Source organism: Myxine glutinosa, chromosome 13, assembly GCF_964187855.1.
Source record: "Myxine glutinosa chromosome 13, kmMyxGlut1.1, whole genome shotgun sequence".
In the NCBI taxonomy this organism is placed as follows: domain Eukaryota; kingdom Metazoa; phylum Chordata; class Myxini; order Myxiniformes; family Myxinidae; genus Myxine; species Myxine glutinosa.
The window spans coordinates 69,075,353-69,091,741 of record NC_136273.1 but is presented as its reverse complement, the minus strand read 5'-3'; the positions used below and the strand labels follow the sequence as shown (position 1 = coordinate 69,091,741).

Sequence of the window (16,389 nt, the reverse complement as noted above, 5' to 3'; positions counted from 1 at the left end):
TTGAGTAAGAGTCCTGGAAAGATGTTGTCTCGACATGACCAAAAGAGACGACAAGAAAAGGCAATAACAATGAAACAGAAAACGAAATTCAACGACATTATTGGTTGCAATTCAAAAACTTAACTGAAGAGAAGTCTGAAATCCTCGAGACAAGACAAGACAAGGTAAAATAAGAAATAGAAGGAATACATTTGAACCAACAAGGCAATAACTGTACAAATTGATTTATTTGAGTGATCTTACCTGATCATAGGTAACCTGAAAGTGATCATTAAGTGATCTTACCTGATCATAGCATCTTACCTGATGGAGGAGATAATCACAGAAGTAAAACATCGGTGCAAACAAAGTTATTTCAAGCCAAACAGGACACTTCTGTGATATCATTAGAAGATGTTGACCAGGGTGAAAGATATCTCGTTTGATGGGAAGTGTAATGGTGCATGACCTCTCTGAGGTTTCTAAACGCTCGCATTAAATCCATATAAAACCACCATCAGGTTGGTAAGGGAGGGGTAGTGGTGGCGATAGTCATTTGGAGGCCTCACATAAAATACTATAGTGGCCCAGTGAGGGTGGATCCCTGACGTCGTACTAAAATTTCAAATTTGGTGTCTGTCTGTCTCTGCATGTCTGTGGCCGATGCTTTCGGTAGTTAGTTATCCAATTTCAACCAAACTTGCCAGGGGGACAAATTGCGTCATAAGATTAAGGTTGTAGCTATTTTGCTTGCCCACTCTCCCTCCATCTCACTTCCCTGGGGTTTGGAAGATGGCGATGAAGCCAATTCTATACTGCTTGCTGTGTAACGGAAATGAAGTTAATTTTGAGTGATTTTCAAACATTTTCTTGAGCTATCTTTTGCTTTTCGGCACTGTTGTGGGTAGTTTCGTTTCATCTTTACCTGTGGCTGACAGGATGGCCGAGAGATATGCATACTTGCCTCTACGCTGCCTAGACTGGGTTGGAATTCCAACCCAGCTACAAAACTGTCATCCTGATGTTTCACAGGCAGGGTGATTTATCAATGTGTGCACCATCCCTCGGATGGACGTTCAACTGGGCGTCATGTCTGCCAACATGGGTTGGTGTGTTGGAACCAATCTGTGGATCGGTCCCATCGGCCGATGGGTCTGACCCATCTGTGGATGCACGAGAAATGACAATGCAGACCCATCGGCCGATGGGTCTGCGCCATCTGCGGATGTGTTGTTCACCTTGAAGGAATGTGTTGACAGAATGGTGCTCTTCAATCAGGTACACAGTCATTGGAATTACATGTGGTAGGAATTTAACAGAGATGATTTTTAAATGTTTTATTATCTATTTCTACCCATCTATTTATACATTTTGTCAATACATTTTGTAATTAACAGATACATGGCAGTTTTAGTAAAGCTTTACATAACATACTCAACATTCATACAAAACATTAGGTGTTCTTCTGATAATGGCGGAGGGGAATGTTAAATTCTTTTATATTAAATTAAATAAAATTAAATTTAAATTAAATAAAAAAATAATATTTAAATTTTAAAAATAAAAGTTAAATAAAACATTTAAAAATCATCTCTGTTAAATTCCTACCACATGTAATTCCAATGACTGTGTACCTGATTGAAGAGCACCATTCTGTCAACACATTCTTTCAAGGTGAACAACACATCCGCAGATGGCGCAGACCCATCGGCCGATGGGTCTGCATTGTCATTTCTCGTGCATCCACAGATGGGTCAGACCCATCGGCCGATAGGTCTGCATTGTCATTTCTCGTGCATCCACAGATGGGTCAGACCCATCGGCCGATGGGACCGATCCACAGATGGGTTCCAACAGGTGCACGTTAAAGATCCCACGGTCTCCTTCACAAAGACTAGGCGAGCTATCGCCGGCACCATGAACAAATTACAAATTCCTGCCCTAATAAGCAGAGGGCACTTCATCAGTGGCACGGCTGCACCATCATCAAGTGATGCCACCTCACAGCCTTGTGCCGCAGACAAATGAAGAAGAATCTAATTTAGTTGGTCCAACACACTTCATAGTCGGGTGTTGGCTTAGCGGTTAGGGTGTCGGCTTGGGATCCTAGGATCCTGGGTTCGAATCCCAGTCAATCGCTGAATTAACGCCAGGGGGGTTGGCTCAACCTGTCATCCTTCCGAGGTCGGCAAATTGATTACCAGTTCACTGGTAATTCCCTGTGTGTTGCAAGGGGTGACTAACAGGGTTGGTGACAGGAAGGGCATCTGGCCGTAAAACATTGCTTCAAAATAAAGGGGATCATGGTGCCCGAAAAAGGCCAACCCCTGCTTTGTGGGGAAAATGGCCTCTAAAGGCGGTTCCAACACACTTCTGATTTAAAAAACAAACTAACGTTCCGTCGTAGTGCACGTGGGTTAGTCCTTTTACTAACGAGGGGTTGATTTATTGATCGTATCAGGGGCGGATCTAGGATTTCCAATAAGGGGCGGCGCAACTGATGAGGGCAAAGTCTTAACGCGAGGGCCGTAGGCCCGAAGCCTGTAGCGGGGGGGTCTGGGGGTCCTCTCCCAAGAAAATTTGAAAATTATACTGCTCTAGATGCGTTTTCCTGCAATCTGGGGAGAAATATTCATGCCTCAATTTTAGGCATTTTATCCCCGTATCTTTTGATTTTGGGGATTGATTTTGAAAAACGGGATTCGAAATTAGAAGGAAAACATACACAGTCAGACAGAAAAAGTACTTGTATAAGTGATAAAACATAAAGATTTATTTAGCAGAAGTGCTCAACCATGAGGGTTTATGAATGATTATCCAGAGCATCACATTATGGAAATAATTAATCCACAGTCACTGAAATCCTCTACCCATGGAACAATACAATGGGACCAGTTTTAAAATCACCACCGATTCATCAAATCAAATGGGTCCTTGTCGCAACTGTCTAGTTTTATTTGACTTTTCACCGACTGGATTTACGAAGAGCACCCTCCATGGATATCTATTGGTGTATGCGTCAATGATTTTGTTGGAGTCAAGTCGGATATCACGATGGATGTAGAGCAGGCCAAGGGCGTCAAAGCGATCCTCCGACATCATGCTCCGATAGTCCGTCTTGATGTAACGGAGGGAAGAATTCGCTCTCTCAACTGTAGCACTTGTTGCAGCCGCGCACAGCAGAATACTCAGCACCCGAGTTACGTTTGGGAACAAATTCCTCACCCCATCTGAAGCCACGCGTTTCAATTTATAAAACGATTCCATCACGCAGTGCGTTATCTTCTGAAATTATGTTGGTGAAGCGCAGCGCCAGCAGCGACATCAATGCTTCGGCAGCCTGGCAAAAACGGCACTTTCTAAAATCAAAATAAGGAGGGGGGGGCGCCACTTGCGCCCCCTCTAAATCCGCCTCTGTGTATAATGAATCGCAATGTGCATTTGTTTAACAATATCGATTTTTATTGACTTTAGACATTTTCCACATTTTATAGTCATGCTAGTTGCATTTAAATACACTAGGGCATTGCCCGTACTATATCTATATCTAAAATTATATCCCCCCCCTCTATTTACATGAAATGGTTTGGTCCAAAGCGAACGGCTTGCGAGTGGTGACAATCCCCCCCCCCTCTATTTACATGCAATGGTTTGGTCCAAAGCGAACGGCTTCCGGAGTTTGGTAAAGAAATCGCCATCGCGTGCACAAACGCGCAGGAAAGCGAATGAATCGCAAATTCGTTTTTATTAGTTGTAAAACATAGTTTAACGCCAACATAGTTTGCAAACGTGAAATAAATGAATACGCTCTCAAATGTGCCATCCGAGGCAGAGTGTGCCCGCCACGTTCGGCACACGCGATCGTTCGCTGCTCTCTGATTGGTTGAATCGTTTTTTGGACATAGCTCGGTAAGTAATTGTCCGATTAATATGAAACCTTGAAAAGGCACATCCTCGGGTCCCCAGCAATATACCTGGCAAGTTAAAAGTATATCGGACCCGTGGTTGTCGAGAAACAGCGGTCACAGACAAACGTACAGACAGAGATTACTGGAATTATAGATAGACTAGGGCATGCCCGTACTATATCTATATCTAAAATTATATCCCCCCCCCTCTATTTACATGAAATGGTTTGGTCCAAAGCGAACGGCTTGCGAGTGGTGACAATCCCCCCCCTCTATTTACATGCAATGGTTTGGTCCAAAGCGAACGGCTTCCGGAGTTTGGTAAAGAAATCGCCATCGCGTGCACAAACGCGCAGGAAAGCGAATGAATCGCAAATTCGTTTTTATTAGTTGTAAAACATAGTTTAACGCCAACATAGTTTGCAAACGTGAAATAAATGAATACGCTCTCAAATGTGCCATCCGAGGCAGAGTGTGCCCGCCACGTTCGGCACACGCGATCGTTCGCTGCTCTCTGATTGGTTGAATCGTTTTTTGGACATAGCTCGGTAAGTAATTGTCCGATTAATATGAAACCTTGAAAAGGCACATCCTCGGGTCCCCAGCAATATACCTGGCAAGTTAAAAGTATATCGGACCCGTGGTTGTCGAGAAACAGCGGTCACAGACAAACAAACGTACAGACAGACAGACAGACAGAGATTACTGGAATTATAGATAGATTAAAAATAGTTATTATTCCACTTAACCAGCTTTCTCTACTAACCTCACCCCATAAGTCTTGTGAAGTTAAACAACAGGGGGAAACTTTTTACTTTCCCAATTCATCACGTGACATTTTTTTCCCTTGAGTTAGAGTGTTTCTTCTTCACTGTGCTTTAACACCATTCACAAGTTGATGTGTCTTGTCAACAATGTGACACCCCTTCCCAACACCACCACTTCCACCACCCTCGGTGCCCCATCTCAAAAGATTGTGTGCCACGATCAGTTGCGTGGAGGCCCTTAGTGTCTCAGGCATGGGTTGCATGGCCCTAACGGCGCCTCTGGGTGTGGGTGGCTGTATCGTCTTCTTTTGAAGTGGACCTTTAAGTGAATTTACATTTGGGTCGTATAGACTCATGAGCATTAAAATTGGTGGAGGACCTCGTCAACAAAGCAGGCTTTCTGGCCTGTGCTTCTGTGTACAGGAAGGGGGAGATCATAAGAGGAGGTAGGCAACTTGTTTACATAATAAATAGATGCCATCTTCAAGACAAACAGCTAAAGCAACGGCCAGAGGAGAGGAAAGTAGGTGCATACTTTTGTGAAGTTCCATCTCTGTATGAAGTGACGTGCGACATCTCGCGCCGACGCACCGTGGACCGCGACACCAATATCATGCCATGGCATGCGCGGTGTTCGGAATCGGTCTATGAAATCTACAACAGAGAAAAAAATGATGATTAAAGGCACAGAAAAGGAGGTCAAACAGTCAAAACAAAAATGGTGAAGGAAGGAGGCTTACCATCGAATGGTTTGTCCAGCTGTTCAAAGTCCTTGAGGATGAAGTTACAGTAATCCTTACCATGCCAGTACCGAGCTTGACCGAACACCTCAACAGATACACAAGAATCTGCAAGCCATATAAAAAACCCTTTTAGGTTTATCACACGCATAAGGCACAAGGAACCGATGTTTGGGAGAAAGATACTTCCAAAAGTTTAAAATAGCAATTTGATGATTTCCTCTGTCGTATTACTTCATTATCGTACAATGCACAATACATTTATGCACATGCAAGGCCTATAATTTGATCATTTACATCATTGCATTGACCTTTTTGAGATTCCTATCTGAACATAGAGCTCGAGTTGTTGAGAACACTGGTTCATATCTCATGCGCTATGTTGAGTTGTCCATACTCTGATAATGACCTTGTCCTACATGTAATAAACAAATCACACAATCTCCTCCATCAGCTTTAGCCGGCAGAAAATGAAAAAAAGAAAATATTATAATATGGTTCTGCTTTAAGCCCCAGTCATACCGGCCATTTTCAGGCCACGAATCGCCACGACCTAAGATCGGGGCGACATTCTTGGCCAGATCGTATTGGGGTCCTGGCGATTCCTGGATGATCGGGGGTGTACTTGGCAGTTCGGGTTGAGACGGGAAGCCGCCCCGACAATTTTGAACTGTTCAAAATTATCGTGGCGATTCGTGGCGTTTTTCAAACTCTTGCTGCTGTCTGGAGGGTGTCGTACGGGCGCGTGTGGGCATTGGGAAAATGGTCGTGGAGTGTCTTGCGGCGGTCGGGAAACTTGGCTGCCACGATTCGCTCCGCATCCAGCAAGCACTGATACGACCGCCGTATGTCCTCACATGGACGCCGTATGACTGCCATCACGATCTTCCAAGAATTGCCCCGATCCGTCCCGACCACGTTCGCGCAGCAGTACGACGACTCACGATCATTGCCGATCTCTCACGAATTAACAAGACTCCGCCAAGACTGCCGTAAGCATGCAGTAAGCACCAGTAGGCGCCAGTACGACCTGTCACAAGACCGGGTATATATAGGCGATCCCCGGCGGCGAAATCATTTCATCTCCTGATTCCAAGCTGGTCACATCGATCACATCCAAGCTGGTCACGGCGGCCGCGTGATTGTGCACGTCTTCCTGGATCCCCTCCCCCTCTTCCTGGCTGGCAGCATCATTGGAAGGCTTGGAGTTGATGATATATATAAACGACATACAAAAATAACGTGAATTAGCGTCGTCTGAATTTTAAGATCGTAGTTAGGTCGGCGTGATTCTTGGCCGTTCTTATATAGGGCAAGGACGGCCGCCGCGCAGTCGGGCTCGGACGGGTGGGCACATACGCGTGCGTACTGCGGCCGTAGTGAGGTCGTAGTGCCGTCGTAGTGCGGTCGTAGTGGTATCTGGGTGGATCGGGGCGGATCGGGGCGAAGACGTGTGGGCACGGGCTAGGACTTGTGGAGATCTTGCCGCGCACTTGGCGGATCGGGCTTTGTCGGCGTGGCGGTCACGGCGCGATCGTACGGGAGTCGTGGCAGGGGTGTTTTGGTATGACTGTGGGAAAATTTACAGCCGATCTTGCCGAAAAGTCGTGTTGGTGCGGGGAATCGCCAGATCGGGGGTGATCGGGGCGATTCGTGGCCACTCAAATCCGGTATGACTGGGGCTTTAGGTTTGCATAAGTCTGAGTGTAATGGAAAAGGCACAAGTATTTCCTCAAACATATCGGTCAGAACAATCACCTACTTACTTGGATGATGTCCGCTTCAAAAGGTTCTTTGAATAAGATATTCACAGTCAGTTGAGACTGTACAGTGACTACAACTACCACTACTACTACTACGACTACTACTAAACGCCACTTTGCTGCTCCTCGAGCTGTGCTACTATTCGACATTTCCTCCTCATCCTCCTCCGTTTAGTTTGTATTTTTGTTTTGTTTTGGTTATCTGAACCGAGTTGGTTCACTTTTTTTTTGATGTTCTTTTCGATTTAATTAGTCCTTTTGTGTTCAGGCCGAGACAATTAATTTTTTTGAATCATGCCAATGCATACTGAGTGGGCTGATGTTGCTGCGACCACTTCTGGTGCAGGTGTGGAAAAAAAAGCACACCCGTTTCAGTCCTTGACAAGGAAACATGGCGTGAGATGCGAGTGTGGAAGTGTAATTCAGTGTAACGTATTGATTGGCCCTGGTAACTCATTGATTAAATCTGGTAACGAAGCAGAATGTGCATGAACATGATAATCTCTTGAAACACCTGGTCAAGGCCCCAGGCTAGAGCACCCTCCTACTGTGTAAATGGAAATCACAGCAGGAGGGGAGCGAGTTGATGCCAGGACTTGGTGCAATGCATGACCTCGGGGCATCAGCGGAGAAAGGATTAACGTTTCAGCGGACAGAGGATTAAGTCCAGTTCGTCCATATAAACTAGAGCAAACGTGGAGTCGAGAGGACTTGCTACGAGAGGCGCTGACCGAACGGGAGTGTCGGATGAACGAGAAGGACCAGCGAAAAGAGTTAACCTGATCCATTATATTATGCGGTATCATTTTGGTAATTGGAATGAAGTAAATACAGTTAATAAACTAGACCTTTTGTAAACCTGTGTGCGGTCATTGGAGTCCTGTGAGTCATACACAAAATTCTTCCACAATCTGGAGGCACCGCTGAGATCAATTGTACAAGCAAGTAAAAGGTGAGTGTGTCTTGTTTTGTCCAATATGATTTACGAACTTGGAAGTTATGTGTACATACATGGGGGAGCAGGTGGTCTGGGGCTTCTTTGCGCACCGATGCCGCGATATAGGTGGCGTGAGCCATCACGAATGGGATTTCGATAAACAACTGTAGCAATTTATTCGTTTTTTTTTCTAAATGATTTCTGTAAATACGTATTTTTGCGCTGGTTATTAAAGGGCCTTGCTGTGACCTGGAAGCAAACGGAGCAAGTGTGCACCTTGCGACCGCTTGCTTCCAGGACGTGTAAGGCCGGTACACTCGTTTACCCACCCGCACACGACACGTATAAAGTACTTCTTTTTTTGCACTTGTTCAAAGCACTCGGCGAGCGAGCGACTTGCTCGACGCTCGGCGAGCGACAGGGAACCGGGAAAGGGAATTATATTTATATATATATATTTTACCTCATTCCAATTTATGGTATTGCGACAAAAAGGCTTATATCTTTGGAAACGACTGGTCGGATTTAGACAAATTAAACCTCGTTCGATCAACAAATAAATTCATGACAGACAACCCCCCCTCATGCCGGTCCAGAATTATGATGAAAGCTGGCGATGGAGAAAAAAAAAAATTGCATAAAATTTTGTCCAGGTCCATCACTACACGACGAAATGATTGGATTTTGGTTCATGTCCGAATCCAGATCCGGCCTATCAGTGGGATACAAAACATAAACTGGTCACCAAGGCGGAGATATAATAATAATAATAATTCTGTATTATTTAGTTAACCAGTTTGTGTAAAACCTCAACCTAAATATAAAAATTGATCTGCTTGATGTTAGTTTAAGGGCTGTTCCAAATTTATCCTGATTATGAGACAAAAACAGCAGAGTGGGAATCGGCAGACAATGGAACAGCTAGCGACGAGTGTTTTGTGAGTAGCAACCACTCTCTGGTCGAGGCTCATAGAGAAAAAAAAAAATTGATACTTATTGATTTGGCACGCTTACAATAGATATTAATGGCGAGGGTTCTGTGGTCGTTCGTTTTGGCTTTGCGAATGGACCAAACCATTGCATGTAAATAGGAGGGGGGTTCTGTGGTCGTAACTGCCACGTGGTTTCAAAGTTTTGTTGTTGCTTGCACGCATGTGTGTTTTTTTTTTTGCAAGCACGTACGGGCAAGCACGTACGTGCGGGCACGCCCTAGTATATATAAATAGAGGTAATTATGAGAGATAATTACAGGAAATGTGTACTGTTCTTGTTGTGAGTATGAGAGATAATTACAGGAAATGTGTACTGTTCTTGTTGTGATTATGAGAGATAATTACAGGAAATGTGTACTGTTCTTGTTGTGAGTATGAGAGATAATTACAGGAAATGTGTACTGTTCTTGTTGTGATTATGAGAGATAATTACAGGAAATGTGTACTGTTCTTGTTTGGTGAGTATGAGAGATAATTACAGGAAATGTGTACTGTTCTTGTTGTGATTATGAGAGATAATTACAGGAAATGTGTACTGTTCTTGTTGTGAGTATGAGAGATAATTACAGGAAATGTGTACTGTTCTTGTTGTGATTATGAGAGATAATTACAGGAAATGTGTACTGTTCTTGTTGTGATTATGAGAGATAATTACAGGAAATGTGTACTGTTCTTGTTTGGTGAGTATGAGAGATAATTACAGGAAATGTGTACTGTTCTTGTTGTGATTATGAGAGATAATTACAGGAAATGTGTACTGTTCTTGTTGTGATTATGAGAGATAATTACAGGAAATGTGTACTGTTCTTGTTGTGATTATGAGAGATAATTACAGGAAATGTGTACTGTTCTTGTTTGGTGAGTATGAGAGATAATTACAGGAAATGTGTACTGTTCTTGTTGTGATTATGAGAGATAATTACAGGAAATGTGTACTGTTCTTGTTGTGATTATGAGAGATAATTACAGGAAATGTGTACTGTTCTTGTTGTGATTATGAGAGATAATTACAGGAAATGTGTACTGTTCTTGTTGTGAGTATGAGAGATAATTACAGGAAATGTGTACTGTTCTTGTTGTGAGTATGAGAGATAATTACAGGAAATGTGTACTGTTCTTGTTGTGATTATGAGAGATAATTACAGGAAATGTGTACTGTTCTTGTTTGGTGAGTATGAGAGATAATTACAGGAAATGTGTACTGTTCTTGTTTGGGGATTATGAGAGATAATTACAGGAAATGTGTACTGTTCTTGTTGTGATTATGAGAGATAATTACAGGAAATGTGTACTGTTCTTGTTTGGTGAGTATGAGAGATAATTACAGGAAATGTGTACTGTTCTTGTTGTGATTATGAGAGATAATTACAGGAAATGTGTACTGTTCTTGTTGTGATTATGAGAGATAATTACAGGAAATGTGTACTGTTCTTGTTGTGAGTATGAGAGATAATTACAGGAAATGTGTACTGTTCTTGTTGTGAGTATGAGAGATAATTACAGGAAATGTGTACTGTTCTTGTTGTGATTATGAGAGATAATTACAGGAAATGTGTACTGTTCTTGTTTGGTGAGTATGAGAGATAATTACAGGAAATGTGTACTGTTCTTGTTGTGATTATGAGAGATAATTACAGGAAATGTGTACTGTTCTTGTTTGGTGAGTATGAGAGATAATTACAGGAAATGTGTACTGTTCTTGTTGTGATTATGGGGGATAATTACAGGAAATGTGTACTGTTCTTGTTTGTTGGGTTTTGCTGACGTTTCCACAACGTCGCTACAACGTTTCACTTTCGTTGTTGCAACGTTTTGCTCCAACGTTTTGGGGACACTCAAAATGTTAAGTGAATCGGATAAGAATTCAGGAATTATTTCATTATTAGCGATTAATGAAGTACTTATTTAATTAATTACATTGCTTATTAAATTACAGTAATTACATTACAGTAATTACCTGAGGTAATTACAGTAATTACAGTTCCGGTAATTACAGTAATTACAGTAATCATTACAGTAATTGCAGTAATCTTATTACAGTAATTACATTACATTAACTCAGGCACCTTTTGAGTAAGGAAGCTGATATTTGGACATGACACTGACCGAGTGATATGGCTGTCAAGGAAAATTTTGATTTATTGATTAATCATTTAATAAATTAACTCATTGATTTATAAATGACTTATTTAATTAAAAGTCCTCAGAGACAAATCTTCGGATGAAATACTTGCAGATTGGTTATGCTATGAGCCAATTGATTAAGGAAAATATTTTGTGATGGCCATATTGGCAATTTCATGGCCATATTCGTGGCAACTCAGTTAGTGCCACTGCACCTTTAAAATGCATCCCTGCGTTCATTTTTCGATCGATTGAGTTGAAATTTTGAACAATCGGATCTGGACTGTCGTTGTTAACGACTCTAGCACGCACTCGTCCAATCAGGATGGAGCGGTATGGTCCCCGGATCATCACTGCCCGCAGTTTTAATTAATTTTACTTTTTCTCTTGGTCATATAATTTTGAAGACATGCGTGTCATGATAGAGGAAATGTTTGTTCTGTTGAACGGAATAAATGTTGTTTATTTGTGTGGGAGTGTATTTTTGTGTATTTTTGTGTATTTTGGATATATTTTTCACGACTAATTCCAGTTAACATCCTGCACAATTTGCTCGTTTGCTGGCCGAGTCGAAATTGCGTTGAGTTTCTATGGCATGCGCCATTAAAAGCGCTGTGTAATGGTTGAGCTCCCTTTATTTCGTTTTGGTCATGCGGATGAGCAAACAAAGTGACAAATGCTGCGACTGGAGCAGTAAAAGCGATGTTTTTTTTAAATGGAAACGATTTAATGAGGAATTAAAAGTGGGAGGGGGCAACACCACGCATACCTCTTTTAAGGTGTGTATAAACCCTGGAATAAACGTGGGAGGGGGCAACACCACGCATACCTCTTTTAAGGTGTGTATAAACCCTGGAATATTTCAGCAATCAATACAATGCTGAAACTATGTAAGTTAATTTAATGAGTAATTTAATGAGTAATTTAATGAGTAATTTAATGAGTAATTTAATGAGTAATTTAATGAGTAATTTAATGAGTAATTTAATAAGTAATTTAATGAGGAATTTAATGAGGAATAAACGTGGGAGGGGGCAACACCAGGCATACCTCTTTTGAGGTGTGTATAAACCCTGGAATATTTCAGCAATCAATACGATGCTGAAATGATGTAATTTACTGTGTAATATGGTCGACCTTGGGTTTGTTTGGGTTTGTTGTTTATTTTTGTGGGTGTCTATTTTTGAGTATTTTGGATATATTTTCATGACTAATTCCAGTTAACATCCTGCAAAATTTGCTCGTTTTCTGGCCGAGTCGAAATTGCGTTGAGTTTCTATGGCATGCGCCATTAAAAGCGCTGTGTAATGGTTGAGCTCCCTTTATTTCGTTTTGGTCACGCGGATGAGCAGACAAAATGACGAATGCTGCGGCTGGAGCAGTGGAAGCGATTTTGAATTGTTCAATGATTATTCGATATTGTTATGACTTATTGTCAATAGGTATACTAAGTGGCCATGAGGTAGCCTGTTGCTATGTACAGTTTTATTCTATTGTTGATAATACCACATAGCTGTGGTGATAAAGGAAATGTTCGTTTTAAATAGATGATTATGATAGGACCATGACGATAAAATCATGATGATTATTATGAATGATATCATAGGGTTCAAATGCAGAATGATTGCATGAACTTGGGAAAGAACTTTCAAGCCCTATGGGATAAATTGGGTGTTACACGCGATGGAGTTTCCAAATTTAGCATGATTGAAGGAATTTTACGAAATTTAAATTGCCAAGAGATTTGGGTACTATTAAAAGAAAAATGATGAGATATTTTTCCCAAAGAACTTTAATATCTGCCATCCATTTTGGCTGTCTCACGAATGAAGGATGAGTTGCCTTTAGTGGTTGCAAAGAAAATTTGTGGAGACCAGGCAAAATGGGGAAATATGTCAGATATGACCCTAGAACAGGACGGTGATTCATCAATTAACATGAGGTACGAACCAGAGGTGACGACCGATGAGATTCGATCTCAGTCAATGGATGGACCTGTCCTGACATCATTGGGGAAAGGGCTTATGCAAGGAGTCATCCAAAATGATTAATTTGATTTATTGATGAATATTGATGAATTAATTGAAATTGAATAATTGATTGAATTGTTAATTGATTGAATCTAATTGACTGAATTTAATTGAATAAATTTAACTGAATGAATTGAACTGAATAAATTGAATTGAATATATTGATTGTTTTATTGATGAAAATGCGGTCTCAAGAAAGAAGCTTTGATATCTTTGCGAGATATTAACAATGTGGAGACAACCTGGGAAAATTGAGCAAGGTGGTGAGTTTATATACAGATATATATGTGCGGTTACCATTGTGTGATTTCCCCGTCAACAGAGCGGACACCTGAGGATTCACCCATTTCATACTGACCCTCCGGCTCATCTGCAAATACTGATCTGTGAGATTGGATTGTGCAAAAGCCACAGCTGAGGGAGATTCTCTGGAAATCACCGTGTGAACAGGTGGAGAGACCCTTCCTGGAGGTACGAGTGAAGCTTTAGAGGAACAAACTACAACACATCCAACGCTACTTTGATAAAAGGCAGAATGGGAAATGGAGCCTGCAAGAACACACAAGGACAACCAGAGATTCCACAAAAAGGTACTTGTACACATCATATGTACGACCGTTATGGTGCCGAAGCTATAAGGCAGGTCGAGAATTGGTATTTGTGGACAAAGGGACATGATGAGGAGTTTCCAAGAGATGGTACATTTGAGCGAAGTCGATTGGAAAGATTGGAACAAAGATTGAAAGCCAGGAAGAGACAGAATCTAACGGTAGACTGGCTTGCATTCCATCTTTGGGATGGTGAATCCAGACAACGGGAACAGCAAGAATGGATAACGGATCTAGAACTTAAAATAAAAAGGATACAGGATACAGTGGAGGAGACAAATGCACAACTGCCCTCGAAATTAGGAATGAAAGTGACAGTTGTCCCATCTGATTTCCAATTGTCTCCCCAAAAAGGACGGTACAGAGAATTTTTTCGTGTTTCAGGAGACAACGAGAGATTGCAGTGGCAACTCAGGGATGTAGAGATGCAGCCCAGCAATACAAATGCACAGGTGCACAGATCAGACAACGACAGAAACCGGTGTTTCAAGTGTGGACGGATGGGACATTGGAAAAGAGGATGTCCGTATACCAAAAGGAAGACAAGTTAATAGGGTAAACCAAGATCAAGGGTACCAGTGCTGACCGATACCTCAGACAATGATTAGGCCTTCATTGCTGCAAATCCCAAATGATGATTGGCCTCAACAGATTCGATTACTGGACAAACATGAATAACTGTCGATGATTCTTGGGTCTGAAAAGTTTTCGGAGCAAGAATTATTCATTCTTTCTTTTGCTTGTAAACAAATTAGTAATAATTGACCAAATGCCGAAATTGGATCTTTTATGTTGGGCACACAATTTTAAATTTACAAAGTTGGAACAATTGCTGTGCAAATTTTTGAAACTAAGTGACAAGAGTCACATGATGATCAGGTGGGAATTTCGGACTAGTGTTCCGCATGATTGATAGGTCAGTGGTCGACTGACATGCAAATGGGTGTGTAGTCAAATTAGGATAAATTATGGTGGGAACTGAAAGGGTAATTTCAATGTGACATTATAGGGGTTTTTCTAAGAATAAACTTTTTGGTCTATTTGTGTATTAGCATTTATAAAATTGAAGGACAAATTTTATGAAATTGAAATAAAATTGACACCCATCTTGATCTGTAAATAATGGTTCCAACGCAAACAAATATGCATAATGCATATGTGTGTGTGTTTTTGTGTATCAATCTTACAAGATTGTTGACACCGACAGTGTGCCTGTCTGGAAATGGATAGTTATATGTGGATGGGATTGGGATATGTGGATGGGATTGAATATCCAGAGAATCCGTAAAATAAAATAGAAATATAATTTGATTATGAACATTATCTCTTTTGTCAAGGGAAATGGAATATAAAAATTTGATGTGCTGGGTTATGAGCAGCCATTAATTAATAGTAAAATTGTGAGTAATTTTGGGATTCCATTTTTTGATAGAATGTATATGAGAATAACATCTATTTATGGATATGAGCTTCATAAAAGGAAATGAGGAAGTACAAAATCATCCAAATTTGGGAGAGGTCTTACACTGACTTCCCAGAATACTCTGCTCAGGGATTTTATATATATAAACTTGAATTTTATCAGCATATAAATTGTGCTGTATGTATGGATGTGTTTTAGGCATAGATGATATGGGAAAATAGTAAAGAAAATTTTGCTGGTTTGAACTATTGTGGGTTTTCAGTTCTGGAGTTTAAACAAAGTCACTGGTTAACAGATGAGAAAGGATAGTAAATAAATTATTCTCTGCTGGGCAAATTAAGTACGATATTACTAAGACTTATGAGAGCTATTGTTCCGCCTTACAGCAGTGGAAAATTATTGGGAAAAATTAGATCCAACATAATGAATCTATAAAAGAATGTGATAGGGATAATATCCTCAATTTGTACTAATTATTTGATTGTGGGTAAAGGAATTAAGTAATCGTAGTGGATTGTTAACAGCAGCCTGAAAATGTCCTGAGAGTGTGCATCCATGTAATCAGAAATCCCAGATGTGTTTTTTACAAACAACATTTTGGTAGAGGTCTTGTGTGGAACACTTCCTTGGTAGATAAAAAACGGTACTGCATGCTGGCAGCCACTTTTGCGGCCAGTTAGGCCAAACAAATTGAGAGGAAATTGTAGTTAAATACGTAAGTTACACATGGCTATTTGTAAAAAAGGAAATTTGTTGAGATGGGAAACATTTTTTCGAAGGTTTATTAAGGTGTTATAATATGACATGTGGCAAGGCAAACTATTGGATGGGAAAATTAGATCTGGCTATAGAATAAATTTATTGACCCCTTGAAGTTAATTCTTCGAATCATTGTTTCACTGGCATTTTTTGTTCAAATTGGAAATAGTTTGGTAGAGCTTTGGTTAAAACCTTTGGTTGCGGTATCTTGGAACGAAATGATAAACCATAGGAGATTGATAAGAATAGAAAAAAAGATGGACCCAAAATAGAAAGTTGGATTCATGCCCCTCATTGCAAACAAGCACATGGGGCTAAGGTGGACGATCCCACAGAAAATGAGGCTGCACCTAGCAGCC

General features: G+C 41.0%; 1 protein-coding gene across 2 annotated transcripts in view; it reads right to left on the bottom strand.

Moving 5' to 3' along the window:
• LOC137439008 (phospholipase D1) overlaps positions 1-16,389 on the bottom strand; it is a 141,924-nt gene that overhangs the window by 32,966 nt on the left and 92,569 nt on the right. For both annotated transcript variants that reach the window (XM_068134568.2, XM_068134569.2), the window contains exons 17-18: positions 5,395-5,502; positions 5,190-5,308 (exon numbers count right to left, since the gene is read on the bottom strand). In XM_068134568.2, the coding sequence (XP_067990669.2) occupies positions 5,190-5,308; positions 5,395-5,502 (227 nt within the window). The remainder of the gene's footprint in view (positions 1-5,189; positions 5,309-5,394; positions 5,503-16,389) is intronic.